This window comes from Clinocottus analis, unplaced genomic scaffold, assembly GCF_023055335.1.
Source record: "Clinocottus analis isolate CAN_PGR_092001 unplaced genomic scaffold, fCliAna1.0.p SCAF_21, whole genome shotgun sequence".
Taxonomy (NCBI): Eukaryota; Metazoa; Chordata; class Actinopteri; order Perciformes; family Cottidae; genus Clinocottus; species Clinocottus analis.
In genome coordinates, this window is record NW_027175943.1 from 1078261 (window position 1) to 1097234 (window position 18974).

General features: G+C 39.5%; 1 protein-coding gene across 2 annotated transcripts in view; it reads right to left on the minus strand.

Annotated features, from left to right (window-relative positions):
- LOC137792006 (endophilin-A1-like) overlaps positions 1–18974 on the minus strand; it is a 59266-nt gene that overhangs the window by 29605 nt on the left and 10687 nt on the right. Inside the window, exon 3 of one of the 2 annotated variants that reach the window (XM_068587340.1) lies at positions 2764–4793. The exons of the other annotated variant lie outside the window; for it this stretch is intronic. Coding sequence (XP_068443441.1) covers positions 3868–4793 — 926 coding nt within the window. The 3' untranslated portion in view covers positions 2764–3867. Of the gene's footprint in view, positions 1–2763; positions 4794–18974 lie in introns of those variants that run through there. 2 annotated transcript variants of the gene reach the window in all.

Below are 18974 nucleotides of genomic sequence, written 5' to 3' on the forward strand. Positions count from 1 at the left end.
CAGATACAGTTAGCACTAAGTTAAGTTTTTAAAGAAAGATTATGCTTTAATGCTACACTGGTTACATAGAAGGATTCAAATAAAGTTATCCCTTATCTGGCAAAAGTAATGTGCTTTCTTACGTCGCCATTTAGCCTCAAATAAATGCTAAGAGTCATGAGCGACATAATTTAAATATTTCAACTTGTTTTTTCCCTCCCATCTTTCTCTCTTGTTCACTCTCTCCCTGCCCCTTTCTCACAGTCATGTCAGTCAACTCTTCTTCCTCTGGTTTTTCTTCGTCCAACTCTTCCTCCATGCACTTCTATTATTTCCTGCAGAAATGCTACAGCACCACAGCCGGCACTTTCAGCATCACCGCTTACACCGTCACCAACCTCGTCCTCGTCCTCCCTCTCTGCATCTCCGTCATCTACCTGGGTTTCCAACGATGGCGGCAGCAGCGCTCCAGCTCGATGATGAGCCACTCCGACATCTTTACCTACTACATCGTCGTCCTGGAGCTGATAGGCATCGTAGGAGTCATCATGTTCTCTTATGGCGTCCTCACTCGTCTCCCAAAAGTGATGCTGGTGGGCATGTGCCTCATAACCATCAACACATTTGGACAGCAGCTATTTCACACTCTGACCTGTGTGGAGCGCTACCTGGCTGTCGTTCACCCCGTCACCTACCTGGGTCTGAGGAAGGGGAAGGGGATCAGATTTAGAAACATGTCCATCGGATGTGTTTGGCTGCTGTCCATTGCAAACATTGGTTTGCTCTTCATGCAGGACAACAATTTAACCAACTTAATCTATTGTTGTATCTTGTCCTTCATCTTCCTTGTCATCTCTTCCTGCAGCCTTTCTGTCCTCTATGTTCTGATTCGTCCAGGGCCAGGGGGTGAGGGCAGACAACGGGTTCACCAATCAAAGATGAGAGCGTTCTACACCATCATGGCCATACTAGGAACGCTAGTGTTGAGGGTTGTGTCTACCGTATTAAGTCTTGCTGTATCTACCTCACCATATGTTGGGAGTTCTGAAAGGTGTATTTTGTTAGTGTCATTGACGTGGTTCACTCTCCCCAGCAGTCTGGTGTTACCTCTGCTCTTAATACACAGGGCAGGAAAACTGCTGTGTTGTAAAAACATCAACACATCAGGACAAGCATCAGATTAGATTATTTTCCCTGGATCTCTTTGTGGTCCTTTTGCGTCTCTTTCTAATTAATATGTTCTTTTCGGAGCTATATTTGTGGTTGTTTTGCTCTTTCTATTGTAGTTAAGTATTTCTTTGTAGCTGTTTTGTTTTCTTGGAATCAAGTTGTGTATTTTTGTGGTATTGTGACTTCTTGTATTCATTTTGCATTTCACTATAGTAGCATTCCGTCTCTTATAATTTTGTGACTCTTTATAATATTCTTTTGTGGTAATTTTGAGTCTCTATTTGCTACGTGTCTCAAACCAGACAAGCAGAATTCCCAATATCAACCAAATAGGGACAGTGATTGACAAATTGCCTTAAAACAAATAAATTACACAAATACATTATAAAAAGACTGGACTAAGGTCTTGTTTACAGCACGTTTAGGTCTTAAAATAACAAGTGACAAACACAGACACAGACAGGTGTTTGATTTGAATAAGCACCTTTTGTAAATTTGAATCCTGTCAAACATTCACTTGGCGAAAGATCAGGTAAAAAGGCACTTTTCTTAAAGCCAGCATTATTTCTAATAAAGAAATACACAATACACATATGTTTTAATGCAATGTAGCCAGTGGTATTCATATTTGTCCAGTACAAATGTTATTCTCCAAAATGTCAGATTTTACGCACCTATTTTCAAGATATACAGAAACATGTCATCTTTCAATTTATATGAATTAACATAGGTCTTACACCAATCTTATTTAAGTATATACTATGTGGGGGTGTAGTTTAGGCTCAGCTACAGAGCCACAGTGAAGGAGCAATTTAGGGAACAAGTGCCGGGATAAGGTGTGATCAGTCTCAGCTGTGTGCAATTGTCTGTGTGTGTGTGTGTGTGTTTCTTAAAAGTGACAGGTAACAAAGGCGATGCAGCCGGAAGAGCTAACAGTGGGGTCGACAACACAGACCTTTCTGCACGTTAGCTGTTATGAAATAAAGTCAATTAAACTACCTTGTGTTGCCCTCTTTGTGCTGCCCGATACTCGCGGGGTAACGTGGCGCCCAAAGTGGGACGGCACATGGCGCACCAGCCGGAGGGGGCGACCCCAGCTGATCGTGGCGCTTGGACGCATAATGGAGGGGATTGCGGCCACGCAGCGGGACCAGGTGGAGATGAACAGGCAGTTCCTGAGGGCGCTCAGGACACGGCTGAGAGGCATGCCTCCACCCTGGAAGAGATCGCCGACCGGGCTGCGCCGGCCATCTCGCCGGCCACCTCACCGCCCCCCTCTCAGCTGGTCAAAGGAAAACATTTTTCTCCAAAATGTAAATTTGTAGACTGAGAAAATTGCCTCAGTCCCTTAAGGGTAAAACAAGTGGAAATATTTATGTCGATCATGACTAAGAATCGTAACATCTCTTTGATGCTAAATATTGAAAGTAAAACACCAATGACCATGCTAACATGCTGATGTTCAGTAGGCCATGTTTGAATCTTAAACAATAAAATAGGAGTAGAATAAACATTCCCTTTCAGATTAACGTGGCAGGATGTTCAGAGTGGCGGCCATTTTGTTGTGTACCGTTGCCATTGCGAGAGTTGGAGCGGCAAGTCAGACTTAATGAGGTGAAGATGTACAGTGATGACTTAAACGACTAGTGGTACATTTTTACAAATTAAGGCTTTATTCACGCGTACTTGTCACAGCATAGGAAAGCACATTACTATTTACAATTAACAGCACGCCACGTAACTGGTTTTTGTAAAAATTGAACGAACTTCCCCTGGGCGAATACAGTGAAGGCGTACAAGGGGCACGAGAAAAAAAAGCAAATTGACATATCCCTGTGTACCATTTTCGTTCCTCACCGCTTCCATGGGACTTGGACTAAGTTCTCATAGAGAGTGAGAAGGTTGAGCCGGGAGTTAATTTTTGAGTCACATGTAACACTTTTATATTTGCAGAAAGTGAAGACCAGGGGCTAGGTTTGGAGAGTGGTTTAAAACTATTTAAAATTACAAATAACAGACCAAGGAGCATGTGTGAATGGCCAATTTATTCATGTGCAAAATACATAAATATTTCCTTCTGATATTCTGGTCTTTATTTTGGATGTTTTCAATGAATTCTCCAATAAAACTCCTTTTTGTCTGTGAGGTATATGATTTGATGGTAATGTGTACATGCATAATATAATTCTGGCTTTGAGAAAAGTGCTTACTCCCCTCGTCTTTCACCAAGTGGATGTTTAACAGGATTCAAATGAGTTGTAATTTAAAACAGGTGCTTATTCAAATCAAACACATGTCTGTCTCTGTGTGTGTCACTTGTTATTGTAAGACCTAAACGTACTGTAAACCACACCTTAGTCCAGTCTTTTTTATAATATATTTGGGTAATTTATTAGTTTTACAGCAATTTGTCAATCACTGTCACTGTTTGGTTGATATTGGGAGTTTTGCTTGTCTGGTTTGAAACACGTAGCAAATAGAGACTCAAAATGACCACTCAAAATATTATAAAGAGACAAAGACAGAATGCAGCTATAGTGAAATGCAAAGTCACAACACCACAAAAATACACAACTTGGCTCCAAGGAAACAAAACAGCTACAAAGAGATGCCTAACTACTATAAAAAGAGCAAAACAACCACAAATATAGCTCCAAAAAGAACAAACCAACTAGAAAGAGACACAAAAGGATCACAAAGAAATCCAATGATAATAATCTAATCTGATGCTTGTCCTGATGTGTTGATGTTCTTACAACACAGTAGTTTTCCTGCCCTGTTTAGGAAGAGCAGAGGTAACACCAAACTGCTGGGGAGAGTGAGCCACGCCATTGACAAAAACACACCACACCTTTCAGTCTCCCCCACATGTGGTGAGCCTAATAGAACAGAGTGAATTGTAATCACCATAACCCTCATCAACAGCACTCCCAGTATGGCCATGATGGTGTAGAACGCTCTCATCTTTGACTGGCCAACCCGTTGTCTGCCCTCACCCTCCGCCCCTGGTCCTGGACGAACCAGAACATAGAGGACAGAAAGGCTGCAGAAAGAGATGACAAGAAAGATGATGGATGAGGTACAATAAGAGTAAATCGTAATGAATTGGTCATCCTCCATGAATAGAAAAACCGTGTCTGCAATGGACAGCAGCCAAACACATCCAATGGAGATGTTTCTGATTCTGATACCCTTCCCCTTCTTCAGGCCCATGTAGGTGACGGGGTGAACGACAGCCAGGTAGCGCTCCACACAGCTCAAGGTGTGATAGAACTGCTGTATAGATACATTGATGCCGAAAAAACACATGCCCACCACCATCACTTCTGGGTGATGAGTAAGGACGCCATAACAGAATATAACGGACCCCAAGATGTTCACCAGCTCTATGAAGACCATATGGAAGGTAATGATGTCAAAGTGGCTCATCTTCGAGCCAGAGCGCTGCTGCCACATTCGTTGGAAACCCAGGTAGATGACGTAGATACAGAGAGGGAGGACGAGGAGGATGCTGGTGACGGTGAAAGCGGTGATGCTGAAGGCGCCGGCTGTGGTGTCGAAGCATTTCTGCAGGAAATGATAGGTGTTGATGGAAGAAGAGTTGGAAGGAAGAGGAGAGGAAGAATAAGAGTTGACTGACATGACTGTGGGCAAGAGACAGGGAGAGAGTGGATAAGAGAGAAAGATGGGAGAGAAAAAAACAAGTGTAAGTAGTGAAATTATGTAGATCATGACATATCTTAGCATCTTTTTGAGGCTAAATGATGAAGCTAGCATGCTAACATGTACACAATGACAATGCTGATGTTCAGAAGGTTATTGATAAATCTTAATGTGTGTTAGCATGGGAATATTTTCTTGTTATAAATTATGAAGTTATAAATTCAGCCTCTGGCCTGACGTTGGTGTTGTAGAGGTCAGAGCATCAGCAAAGTTATGAGAATTCATCCTTCTTTTTATATAAATGTACATCCAGAGTTGTTGAGATAGTTCACACATGTGATGGATTAACATTGCCAACACTAGAGGTTTTGCAAAGTGTGACTAAAAAATAAACTCACAAGTTCAACAAACTGGGCCCAGAAGCGTACAGGGTCATGGGGCATGACTTACACACTGGCACTTTTAAGAACCACAAAAAGTCCCAAAGAGAAGCAAAATGACTGAAAATAGATGCAAAACAATCACAAAGTACAAAAAGAATTATGCAAAAGACTACAAGGAGATGCAAAAGTACCATAAACAGACAAAAAAGACAGTAAATTACAAAAAATAGATACAAAAGAACCAAAAAACATTTACACAACGTCTACAAACGACCCACAATTAACACAAAGAAAAGACAAGTTAAAATAGATACAAAACAATTACAAAGAAATGCTAAAATATGATTAAGGGATGCAAAATGACCAAAACACACCTCTGGTCTCTTAATCTGTCCATGTGTACGTCTCTTTAAGTGAAGTAGATTCATTCATTCAAAATTGGAATTGAAAACATAAAAGCATTAAATGACAGCACAGAGATTAAAACCACCAAACACACACATTTTAACCTTTGATACATCTGACATATCTATTATATGATAAATCTAGTCTCTATAAAATTCAGAATAGAATTGAAGCAGCATTTATAAAAACGTAAAAAAACTAAAAAACACATTTAATAAAGCTCCCAACAAGTGAACAGTGTATTGTAATCAGTTTAATTTTTATTATACCTCTATGTACGTGAATTAAAAATTAATAATTAATTTACATTAAAATACTCACTTTGACGGAAGGTTTTAGATTCCAGACTTCTGATCTTCTGCCTGTTGTGTGTCTGCACTGAGAAGTGGTGTGTTGTCTATAGATACTGTGTAACAACAGTATACATTTGAATGTATGTGTGTGTGTTTTGCATGTATTATAACCAGAAAGCATTGCTCATTCCCTATGAATAGTTTTTAAATTGCATTTGATCTCATTTAAAGATGCAGAATACCATCACGTCACTTCTTTGAACAAAAACACCTCAACACTGGTCGTTATTAAAACAAGAACTTTAGGTGCTCAGAAAGTATAAATTAGATATTGAATCATAAAAACACAGACTGCACTAAAACACATTTCAGAGTCAGTATAATTATATTTATTCAGACATTTAAAAACATATATCAGGAACATATCCATCACTGCAATGTTTTTAAACGCTTAAAACAACTAAAAACATGTTGAATAAAGTTCCCTAACAAGTGAACAATTCAGTTTAATCAGCATTACTTTGTTATGTATCAGTTGACAAAAAACATTGAATTACATTAAAATACTCACTTTGACTAAAAGGTCAAACATATTTTAGAGTTATTATTGATTACATGTATTTCTTATATTTAACTTTTCTGCCAACAGAAGCCAAAACATGCAAGCACACAAACCAGTATAGTAAATAAATAAATGAATAAGATTAATTCATGATGTATGCTGAAGACAAAGAATAGCCGGGTTTGCGCTTTTAAAAAAAATACATTTTCATATAAATTATAGGTTGACATGTTTCTGTGTGGAAAAGAAACTCCTTCCTAACATGCCGATGCTCTGTTTTGTTGGAGATTACCATTCTGTAGGTCATAATCTTTCCATAAAGGTGTGTTTTTAGTATGTGGGCTGTTATTAAGACCCTTGATAGTTATGATCAGATATGGTAAAATAAGTGACTTTTTTGAAAATATAAATTTTTATTGCAGACTTTATTTGTGATTTTGGGCTTCATGAAATAATCTGAATTGAAAACTGAACTTTAAGTATATTTGGGACGACTGGAGGGAAGGCGGGCATCGGGGAACCAGAACTGAGAGGGTCAGACTGTCGGACCCTGCTGCTATAAAATAAGAGGTTTTCTAAAGCGACCCTGGTGCTCAGAGACACTACTGCTTTTTTTCCACAGCCCCGGCCAAAGTAAACCCAAAATAAAGTTTCTCTTAAATAACGAGAATATATCCAAACTTAGGGCACGCTACTCTGAATCGTTGCTGTTCTTACAGCACAGTAGTTTTCCCGACCGGTGTAGAAACAGCAGAGGTAACATCAGACTGCTAGGCAGACCGAACCACACTCCTGAGAACATTACATCACACGTGACATGCTCGCTCACTGCCAAGAAGTCATAGACTGAAAGAATGACTAGGTTTCCCCCAAACCGGAAAAAATGAGATCCCATTATGGTCGTCATGATGTGAAGCGCCCTCATCTTGGACCGGTCGACCCTCTGCCTGTTGTCCCCGCCCACTTCCCCCGGACCCGGACGAATCAGAGCGCAGAGGACCGAGACGCTGCAGAAAGAGATGACAGCTATGGCGATAACCGAGAGACAAAAAAATGGGATGGTGCTATTTCCGATGCCTATGCCAAAGAATCCAAAAAAAAACAGCCAAACACACCCGATGGCGACGTTCCTGATTCTGACCCCGCCCCTCTCTCTCAGCCGCAGGTAGGTGATTGGGTGAACGACAGCGAGGTAGCGCTCCACACAGGTGAGGATGTGAAAGGGAACCTGTGTGTTTGTGGTGGCCAAGAGAATGTACGAGCCGACCTTCATCAAATGTGGCACGTTGAGCCAGGTGGCGCAACAGAAGAGGCCACACCCACTAATGCCAATCATCTCCACTGCAACCATGTAGTAGGTGAAAACGTCGCAGTGGCGCACCGCCGCGGGGTGTTGCCGCCAACGTTGTACACCCAGGTAGATGACGAGGATGCAGAGAGGGAGGAGGAGGATGATGTTGGTGACGGTGAACGTGCTGAAGATGAGGAAGGAGGATCTGTGGTTGAAGCATCCTTTCATGTTGGGAAGGAGGGAGGAATTGGAGAAGATGTGAGGGGGAAGAAGGGAGGACGAGGAGTTGGAGGACATAACTGTTGATCTGAAGTGGTTATGAGGAGAGGAGACAAAAACAGAAAAGTGGACGTTGAATGAAGAGAGAGCAAAAAAATAGAAGAGTAAAGCCTAGTTTATGCTTCTGCGTCACGTCGACGCCGTACTTATGCCGTCGACATGACGCCGTCGACATGACGCCGTCGTTGAGCGGTCGAAGTTCTGCGTCGAGGGACCGCGTAGCTCTGCAATTCACCGCCATACCGCCAGGGCTGTGTGGTTTCAGGGGTTTTAGAGTCGGAGCTCATCAATATTAAAGAGCAAATGCTTATATTGCCAATGTTGAAGCACAGGCGACAGAGAAGACGTTTGCGGAGGTGGTCTGTACGACCACTAAAAAAAAAAAAAACTGCCGGAAATTACGTTCTAGGCGGACCAATCACAGCGCTTGCGGTCCGCGTCGATGTGACGCGTAGTTAGGATTTTGGGGAGGTGCACGTCGGGCTACGGTATAGGGGTGTGCGTGGACGCGGTACCTATGCCGTAGGTACGCCGTCGACCTGACGCAGAAGCATAAACTAGGCTTAATGCATCGTGATGGCTCGTTGAGATGGGACGTTGAGTGAAATATTGTGATGATCGTCTTTTCTTTCACAGATTCAAACACAAAGTTTAGAAAAGGAGGCACTCACTTTTCAGTCGCGTTTCTTCTCGAGCTTCGTCCTGATGGGTCTCTGGACTGGACTGCAGAGCTGTTATCATCACCAGATATATATAAGTGTTTGCGTGCGAGGGCATCTGCTGTTTGTTTCTTTAACGTGTGCGATGATGGACGTTTTTTTGCATGTCCCTTATAGGTTATGAAATCATGCGTTTCATGCAAACTTTATAGTCTGGATCCCAGTAAGCAAATGCCCCATTCTGCTTTTTCCCTCCAGAGGCCCTGTGACTCTCAAAGTGCCTGGGACTCTGGGTCAGAGTTAACTAGTCTTACAAGTGTTTCCTGTATACTATACCTTTTAGAATTATTCAAATAGTCCTTGTGGGTGAGGAGATATTCTGTATTTATTATGGGTATGCAAAACCATTCGGAATAAATGCTCCTGAAGGTCATTCAAATTCTCTTTGTGTAAAATCAGATGTTTTCTTCTAAAGAAAAACCTCTAAATAAATCTGCAAAAAAGGAAAACAAAGAGAAAAAAGATGCAAAACTACAAAGAAGAGGCAACACAACCACTGACAAAAATACATACATACGCAAAATGGCAAAAAGATGAATTTCATGAGGATAATAATCTAATCTGATGCTTGTCCTGATGTGTTGATTTTCTTACAACACAGTAGTTTTTCTGCCCTGAATAGAACGAGCAGAGGTGAAACCAGACTGCTGAGCAAATTGAGCCACGTCATTGAAAACCACACAATACACTTTTCAGACTCCTGAAAATATGGTGAGCTAAATATGGTAGAGTTACATATGGTCCCCCCAACCCTCAACACCAGCACTCCCAGTATGACCATGATGGTGTAGAACGCTCTCATCTTTGATTGGTCAACCCGTTGTCTGCCCTCACCCCCCGCCCCTGGCCCTGGACGAACCAGAACATAGAGGACAGAGAGGCTGCAGAAAGAGATGACAAGAAAGATGAGGGATAGGTTACACGAATAGAAGATGTTGATGAACTTTGTGTCCTGCCCAAATGGGATAGACATGTTTGCAATGGACACCAGCCAAACACATCCGATGGACATGTTTCTAAATCTGATCCCCTTCCCCTTCCTCAGGCCCAGGTAGGTGACGGGGTGAACGACAGCCAGGTAGCGCTCCACGCAGGTCAGAGTGTGAAATAGCAGCTGTCCACAAGAGTAAATGACAGAAAGGCCCGCACCCACACTCAGCACTTCTGGGTGACGAGTGAGGACGCCACAAGAAAATATAATGGCTCCTACGATATTCATCAGCTCTATGACGACCACGTGGAAGGTAATGATGTCAGAGTGGCTCATCGTTGAGCCGGAGCTCTGCTGCCGCCATCGTTGGAAACCCAGGTAGATGACGGAGATGCAGAGAGGGAGGACGAGGAGGATGCTGGTGACGGTGTAAGCGGTGATGCTGAAGGCACCGGCTGTGGTGTCGGAGCATTTCAGCATGAATTTATAGAGGTTCATTGAGGAAGAGTCGGAAAGAAGAGAAGAGGAGGAAGAGGAGTTGGCTGACATGACTGTGGGCAAGGGGCAGGGAGAGAGTGAACAAGAGAGAATTCATTTGAGTTACTGTTTTTCCAGTTGTGCTTCAAGTCAATATTGATTGTTTAAGTTAAACCAAGCTCTATCTCAATAACCTATGACTATAACTATAAATTCCCCCTGTGTCTGTATGTACAAATACCATATTATTATGGTGTTTAACCGAGAATGGGATGTTTTGGGATAAAATCAATGAAATAAACCGTCAGTACATATTTTACTGATACTTAAAGTAATTTAGAACATGATGCAACAGAAACAGTATAAAATATTGTCAATACAAAATGTAATTTTAATAAACATAATCAGAAAGACATAAAATAACCTAAACTAGATCCATAACCATCACAAAATATTGCGATTCTACAAACCACCCTAAAAGAGTCACTAAATGACAGAAAATAGACCGAAAACAAACAAAAAAGATGACAAACAACACACTATGACCTCAGTGACACACAATAAGAAATAAAACAATCATAAAGACTAAAGTACTAAAAGGAGAGGTAAAATTACCAAAAACAAGAAAAATTCCCCAGTAAGTGTTTGGTAATCAATGTATGTGGAATGAGAAAAAACATTAAATTACTTTAAAAAAACACTCACTTTGACGGAAGGTTTTCTGTCCGTTGTTTGTCTGGACGGTGGAATGGTGTGTTGTCAGTCTCTGTGTGTGTCTTTATGTGTTTTGCATGCATTATAACCAGTAAGGATAGCTTGTTCTCTATGAATTGCTTTAGTTTTCTATGTCAGAAAAAAAAATACAGAATATTTTGTTGGATTTTACAAATTCAGATATATTCTAGGATTAAAGGCTCATTTATGTCTGAAATTAATTCCTAAATATAGGTTGAATGAATGCATACAATTTCACATTTTGTAGAAAAAGGGTTTTCATTTGACACGGAGGACTCTAACAGACTCCAGTGCATTAAAACAGATGTACCGGTGAAGTCATTCAATTATTACTATTTTAGATTTTCAGAAATGTGCTTATTTAACTCAAGCCCAGTTGACAGAATTCAAATGAGCTGTAACTAAACACAGTGCTTATTCAAATTAATCACCCGTCTGTCTGTGTCACTTGTTATTTTGAGACCTAAACATGCTGTTAACAAGACCTTATTCTCGTCTTGATTATTTATTTGTCTATTTTAAATTATGTTATATATAAACTACAAATGTATGCAAAACGGCCGCTTAAACAGGCAAACAACAACAAAGATATTGTAATGTCATGAGAGGGAGTGTCATCAATGAGACACATCCCCTCCCAGTGGTTGAAGCAGAGACTGCAACCCATCATGGCTTCTGGTTAATGAACTACAAGTCCTGTCATAATCATTGAATGTGCTGTAACTGTTATTTTATTTTGGTCACAATGACGAGGTAAAATCAAACAACTACAAATATAAATACAACAATGCTTCAGCCTTTGTTATTTTCATATCTGAACAATTTTCAAATCACACACTCTAAATTTGCATCCTATAGTACATACCATCTGAACTCATATTGCATTTAACAACTTGTACTTTTTAATGGCCGTTGCAGTACGCACTACAAGTAAAACTAGCTGGTTTGTGAAAGACAACATCTCCCAGCATGCAGCTGGGTCTGCTCATTGAGACCCAGGACACGCTGGAGGGATTATATCTCCCGGCTGGCCTGGGAACGTCTCGGGGTCCCCCAGAATGAGCTGGAAAATGTTGCGGGTGAGAGGGAAGCCTGGGTCGGTCTGCTGGGTGTGCTGCCACCGCGACCCGACCCCGGATAAGCGGCGGAAAATGGATGGATGGATGGGAAATAAAAACAAAAAAATAGAAAAAGAACAGAAATGAAATTTCAAGACCATGCAACATAATATTAGAATATGTTCTCTTTACTTAACAGCTGTGATTAATAACATTTACAATCACCTTTCTCTTGACTTTAATTTAAATGCAGCACATTTTATTTAAATATTTTGATAGCCCCCGTCAGAAATCAATCTTAATTATGTATTTACAAGGTTGGTTTGTTTGCTTGCATGTTCATGGCATTCTGTTGGCAGAAAAGTTCAATATGAAAAATGTCAAATACAAAAATAATCTGATAGAGTTTATATGTGAACTGGTTGATACAATCCAAATATAAAACTATGTGTTTTTAAATAACTTGATACATGTAATCAGTAATGTGTATTTGTGTGTATTTGAGCAAAGAAGTGCTATTCTACACCTGTGATGGAAAACTGAAGCAATTCAAAAAGAATGAGCAATGCTTACTGGTTATAATACATGCAAAACACACACATTCAAATTTTCATTGTTTTCACACAGTATGTATGGACAACACACCAGTTCAAAGTCCAGAGACACAACAGGCAGAAGATCTGAAAGTTTTGAATGTACAACCTTTTGTCAAAGTGAGTATATTTTGATGTATTTAAAAGTTATTTGTAATTTCACATACATAAAGTGAAATATAAAGTAATGCTGATTACCAAACACTGTTGACTTGGTAGGGAACTTTAATCAATGTGTATTCAGTTACGTTTTTATAAATGCTGTTTCATAATTTGTTTCTTCTATTCTGAAACTTAAACAGACTAGATTTATCATATAATATTGTGACGTTAAACAAATTATGAGATGTATCAAAAAGGTGAAAATGTGTGTGTTTGGGGTTTATAATATCTGCGCCGTCATGTTTTCAATTCCAACTTTTATTTTATCTGAAAAAGTGTACACATGAGGCCTGTTATCAGTCATTTTGAATCCCTTTTTGGTACTTTTGCTTTTTTTTGATAGTTTTACATCACTATTTTTTAAATTATTATTTTCTCTTCATGGCCATTTTGGGTAATTTGTAGCCATTGTTCGCGGAAAAGCCCTAAAATTTTCAAAATTTTCAATCTCTGTGTCTATAAAAATGCCATTTTGTTAGTTGGCCTCTGACCTCTTGGGCCCCTGGCGCTGTGGGCAGAAGGTTTGTTCAATACTGACCCATCCATAGATGTACCTGACATGTTGATGCATTTCTGTGTCAAATAAAGCCGGATGGCATTCGTTAGATTATTTGAGAAAGATTTTTTTAATTATAAAATAGCTATAACTTTGTGATTCTGTTTGGGCCTGCAGTGAAGGCTTAGCTGGTCCTGACGGTAAGTCAGTTAGGTATAGATAGAAGTTAGCCCGCTGTATAATTTCATTATTTCCACTTGTTTCTCTCTCTCCCATCTTTCTCTCTTATTCGCTCCATCTCTGCCCCTTGCCCGCAGTCAACTCCTCTTCTCTTCCTTCCAACTCTTCCTACCTCAACACCTATGATTTCCTGCAAAAATGCTTCAATACCACAGCCGGCACCTTCAGCATCATCGCCTTCACCGTCACCAACATCATCCTTGTCCTCCCTCTCTGCATCTACGTCATCTACCTGGATTTCCAACGATGGCGGCAGCAGCCCTCTGGTCTGACGATGAGCCACTCTGACATCTTAACCTTCCACGGGGTCATCATAGAGATCGTTTGCATTGTAGGGGCCACTTCTTGCTGTTGTGGCGTCCTCACTCGTCTCCCTGAAATGATAACTGTGGGTATGTGCTTTTTATCCATCAACATATCTGGACAGCTGCTATTTCACACTCTGACCTGTGTGGAGCGCGACCTGGCTGTCGTTCACCTACCTGGGCCTGAAGAAGGGGAAGGGGATCAGAATCACCAACATCTCCATCTCCATGCTGTGCTTTGCAGACATCTGTGCCCTATTCATGGAGGATATTATTTTGATCAACATCTTCTATTTGTGTATCTTGTCTTTCATCTTCATTGTCATCTCTTTCTGCAGCCTTTCTGTCCTCCATGTTCTTATTCGTCCAAGGCCAGGGGCGGGGGGTGAGGGCAGACAACGGGTTGACCAATCAAAGATGAGAGCGTTCTACACCATCATGGTCATACTAGGAGTGCTGTTGTTAAGGGTTGCGGGGAATGCAATTGATTTTGGTGTATTTGTCTCACCATATGTGGGGGAGTCTGAAAAGTGTATTGTGTTTTTGTCATTGTCGTGGCTCACTTTGCCCAGCAGTCTGACGTTACCTCTGCTCTTTCTACACAGGGCAGGAAAATTACTGTGTTGTAAGAACATCAAAAAAATCAGGACAAGGGTCAGATTAGATTATTATCCTCGGAACAATCCAGATACTATAGATTGGATCTCTTTGTTGTCATTTTGTGTCTTTTGAAATTATTTAGCTTGATTGTGGTTCTTTTCTCTTTTTTTAGTAGTTTTGTTTCTATTTTTTGTGTCACCTAATTTTCTTAGTATTTGTGAAGCTCTTGTTTGCCTTTGTTTTTTTTTTTGCTTTTCTTGTAGTTTTATTGTAGTTGTGGTTTTGACAATTTTATTTTGAATTTCACTTCATTTTTTGGTGTTCATGTTCCTTTAGAGTATTCTTGTTGTGACATCCAGACTAGCAAATTTAGCATGAAAGTAGCGATGATTGACACACTGCGGTATAAAATGTAATTTACCCAAAATGTTTCATTAAAAGACTGGAATAAAGTCTTGTTTAGAGCATGTTTATGTCTTAAAATAACAAGTGATACACACAGAGACAGACAGGTGATTAATTTGAATTAGCACTGGTTTAGTTACAGCTCATTTGAGTCCTGTCAAACATCCACTTGGTGAAAGATGACGTGAATAAGCACATTTATCAGAATAAGAATTATTTATAATGAAGGAATACTCAATTTACAGATATTTTAATGCACTTAAGCTTGTTTTATTTGTGGAATTCAATTCAAAATCACAAATATAAGATTTGTCTCGGAGGGCTTTACAATCTGTACACGACATCCCTGTTCCAGAACCTCACATCGGATCAGGAAAAACACCCAAATAAAGATGGTAAAAACCCTTTCACAGGAAAAAAAAAGGGAAGAACCCTTCAGGAGAGCAACAGAGGAGGATCCTCTCCAGGATGGACAGAAGCAGAAGATGTCATGTGGCCAGAATGAACATCATAACAGAATGAACAAGTTACAGCACATTACATAAGTATGACATAAACTCTTCATGTAATGAGTAGTATACGCATGGTACACAATCCAAATAGCCACTCTGTCTTTGGAGCAGGAGCAATTTATTCCTTCAACTTATCTAAAAATCTGGATAACCTGGATATTCTTTGTTATCATCATACATTATAGAATATCCATATTTATTTATGATGTCAGTTTGTTTGTTTGCATGACGTTGGCTCTCTGTTGGCAGAAAACTTCAATATATTAGAAATGTATAATCATAAAAAATATTTGATAGTTGGGTTTTATGTGCACTGATGTATACAGCCACTATTATTAATAAATATATATATATATATACACACATATATATACATATATATATATATATATATATATATATATATATATATATATACACATATATATATATATATATATTTTTAAACATCTCAATAAGTTATTGATAATAACTCTGAATTGTGTTTGTGTGCAGTCTGCGTTTCTATGATGAATGAATAACGACCAATGTTGAACTGTCTTTGAACAAAAAAGTGGTATGATGCTATTCTGTATTTGTGAATGAGATAGAATGCAAATAAAAGCAATTCAAAGTGAATGAGGATCGCTTACTGGTTATAATACATGCAAAACACACACACACACACACACATTCATACTGTTGTTATACAGTATTAAAAGACAACACACCAGTTCTCAGCAGTCCAGATGAACAGCGGGAAGAAGATCAGAAGGTCTGGAATCTAACACCCTCCATCAAAGTCAGTATTTTAATCAAATGTAATATTTTTATCAACTCGCGTACATAAAGTGTCTCATAGCAAAAGATAAAGTAATAATGATTACGAAAACACTGTTTAGTTGGCAGGTTTATTTTCCTAAAAAATGCTGCTTCATTTCTGATCTGAATCTTATAGAGACTAGATTTACATCGTATCATATTGTTGTTTGATGTTAAAAGAGTCATGTTGAATGAATAGTTTGAACAGACATGTCAGATGTATCAAACGTGAAAATATGTATGTTTGATGGTTTTAATATCTGTGCTGTCATTTCATGCTTTCATGTTTCAATTACATTGTTTTATGAATAAATCTACTTCATATTAAGAGATGTACACATGAACAGATTTAAAAAAAATAAAATAAGCGACAGTGTTTTTTAGTGATCTTGTGTCTATTTTCTGTCATTTAGTGTTTATTTTAGTGTTGTTTTTAGTCATTTTTCATTTGATTTGAGTACTTTTCCATCCCATTTTGCATCTATTTTTAAGAAAAAAAAACACTTATTCATTGTTATGCCTCTATTTTTAGTCATTTTGCATCTCTTTGTGAAATCCAGTGGCGGGCCGTGCATTTTCTACCTGGGCCTTCTGTGCCGTCTGTTATCGTTTACATAAATACGTGCATGACAAGATGCTGCGTCATTAACGGACAATGCATGTAGTTCACATTCACAACAAGAACAAAATCACAGGAACCATTTAGCTTGCACGATCGAGCACGAGCCACCATCAGGACGATATTAACTATATAATAAAAAATGACATTAACACAAAGCTACTGCAGATGTAAAAACACAAAAAGCAGTTAACTCACCAAATGCTTTTTTGCTCTCATCCCATCTTTCTCTCTTGTTCACTCTCTCCCTGCCCCTTGCTCACAGACATGTCAGTCAACTCCTCTTCTCTTCCTTTCAACTTTTACCATTTCTATAATTTCCTGCAAAAATGCTACAACTCCAAAGCCGGCACCTACAGCATCACCGCTTTCATCGTCACCAGCATCCTCCTCGTCCTCCCTCTCTGCATCTACGTCATCTACCTGGGTTTCCAACGATGGCGGCAGCAGCGCTGCAGTCTGACGATGAGCCACTCCGACATATTTACCTATCACATGGTCGTCATAGAAATCGTTGGCATCGTAGGGGGCGCTTTATGCTCTTGTGGCGTCCTCACTCGTCTCCCTGAAATGATAACTGTGGGTACGTGCCTTTCATGCGTCAACATATTTGGACAGCTGCAACTTCACACTCTGACCTGTGTGGAGCGCTACCTGGCTGTCGTTCACCCCGTCACCTACCTGGGCCTGAGGAAAGGAAAGGGGATCAGAATCAGAAACATCTCCATCGGATGTGTTTGGCTGCTGTCCATTGCAAACATGGGTAGCCTATTCATAGAGCACATGCATTTCCTCAACAACTTGTATGTGACTGTATTATTCTATTTCTTTCTTGTCATCTCTTTCTGCAGCCTTTCTGTCCTCTATGTTCTGATTCGTCCAGGGCCAGGGGCGGGGGGTGAGGGCAGACAACGGGTTGATCAATCAAAGATGAGAGCGTTCTACACCATCATGGCCATACTGGGAGTGCTGATGTTGAAACTTGTGGGGATTGCAATTCATTCCACCATATATACCTCAGCACATGTGGGGGACTCTGAAAAGTGTAGTGTTTGGTTGACAATGATGTGGCTCACTTTCCCCAGCAGTCTGGTGTTACCCCTGCTCTTTCTACACAGGGCAGGAAAACTACTGTGTTGTAAGAACATCAACACATCAGGACAAGCATCAGATTAGATTTCATGATTATCCTTGGAGAAATCCATCTTCTATAGATTGGATCTCTTTGTGGTCAATTTGTGTCGATAGAAATTATTTAGTCTCTTTGTGGTTGTTTTCACCTTTTGATAGTTGTTTGTTTTCTTGTACTAACGTTTGGTATTTATGTGGTTTTGCCAATTTTTTAAAGTTATCTTGAATTCCACTTTCACCTTTTAATTGTCTTGGTCCCTTTGTAGCTACTGTTTGCCTCTTGTTTTTTATTGCTTTTTGTGGTGATTTTTCCCCTTTTTGTGTTTCTGTCTCCTTTTAGTCAAGTTTTTTTTTTATTTTTGAGGTCTCTTTAAGTATCCTTGTTGTGGCATGTCTCAATCCAAACTAGCAAAAAAAAAGCAACATTAATTAAACAGTGACGATGATTGACACACTTCGGGATACAATTTAATTTACTCAAAAAGTTTTTTTCAAGTCTGGAATAAGGTCTTGTTTAGAGCCTGTGTATGTCTTAAAATAACAAGTGACACACACAGAGACAGACAGGTGTTGATTTGAATAAGCATTGGTTTAGTTACAGCTCATTTGAATCGTGTCAAACATCCACTTGGCAAAAGATGACGTAAATAAGCACATTTATCAGACCCATAATTATTTATGATGAAGAAATACTCAATGTAGCTGTCACTTTTGCCTACTAATGTTATCGTTGTCTGATAAAAAGATCTCTCCAAAATGTCAAATTTCACGCATTCAAACAATCTATTTTTAAGATATTTTTCTAGACATACAAGAGCATTTATTCCTTCTCTTTATCTAAAAAAACTTAAAAATACAGCAAACCTGGACATTGTTAGTCATCACCAGACGTCATACATCAATCGTATTTATGTGTTTACAATGTTGGTTTGTTTGCTTGCATGTTTGTGGGGCTCTGTTCGCAAAAACGTTCAATATGAAAATGTAAAAAAATCTGATTACAGTTTTTAAATGCACAGATGGATGCATTCCCAATGTAAAAATATGTTTTAAAATGATTTAATAAATGTAATCAATAATGACTTGCATGTGTTAGTGTGCATTCTGTGTTTCTTGGATTTATGAGTAAATGAGAACTTAAAGTTTCTGTTTTAATAACGGCCAG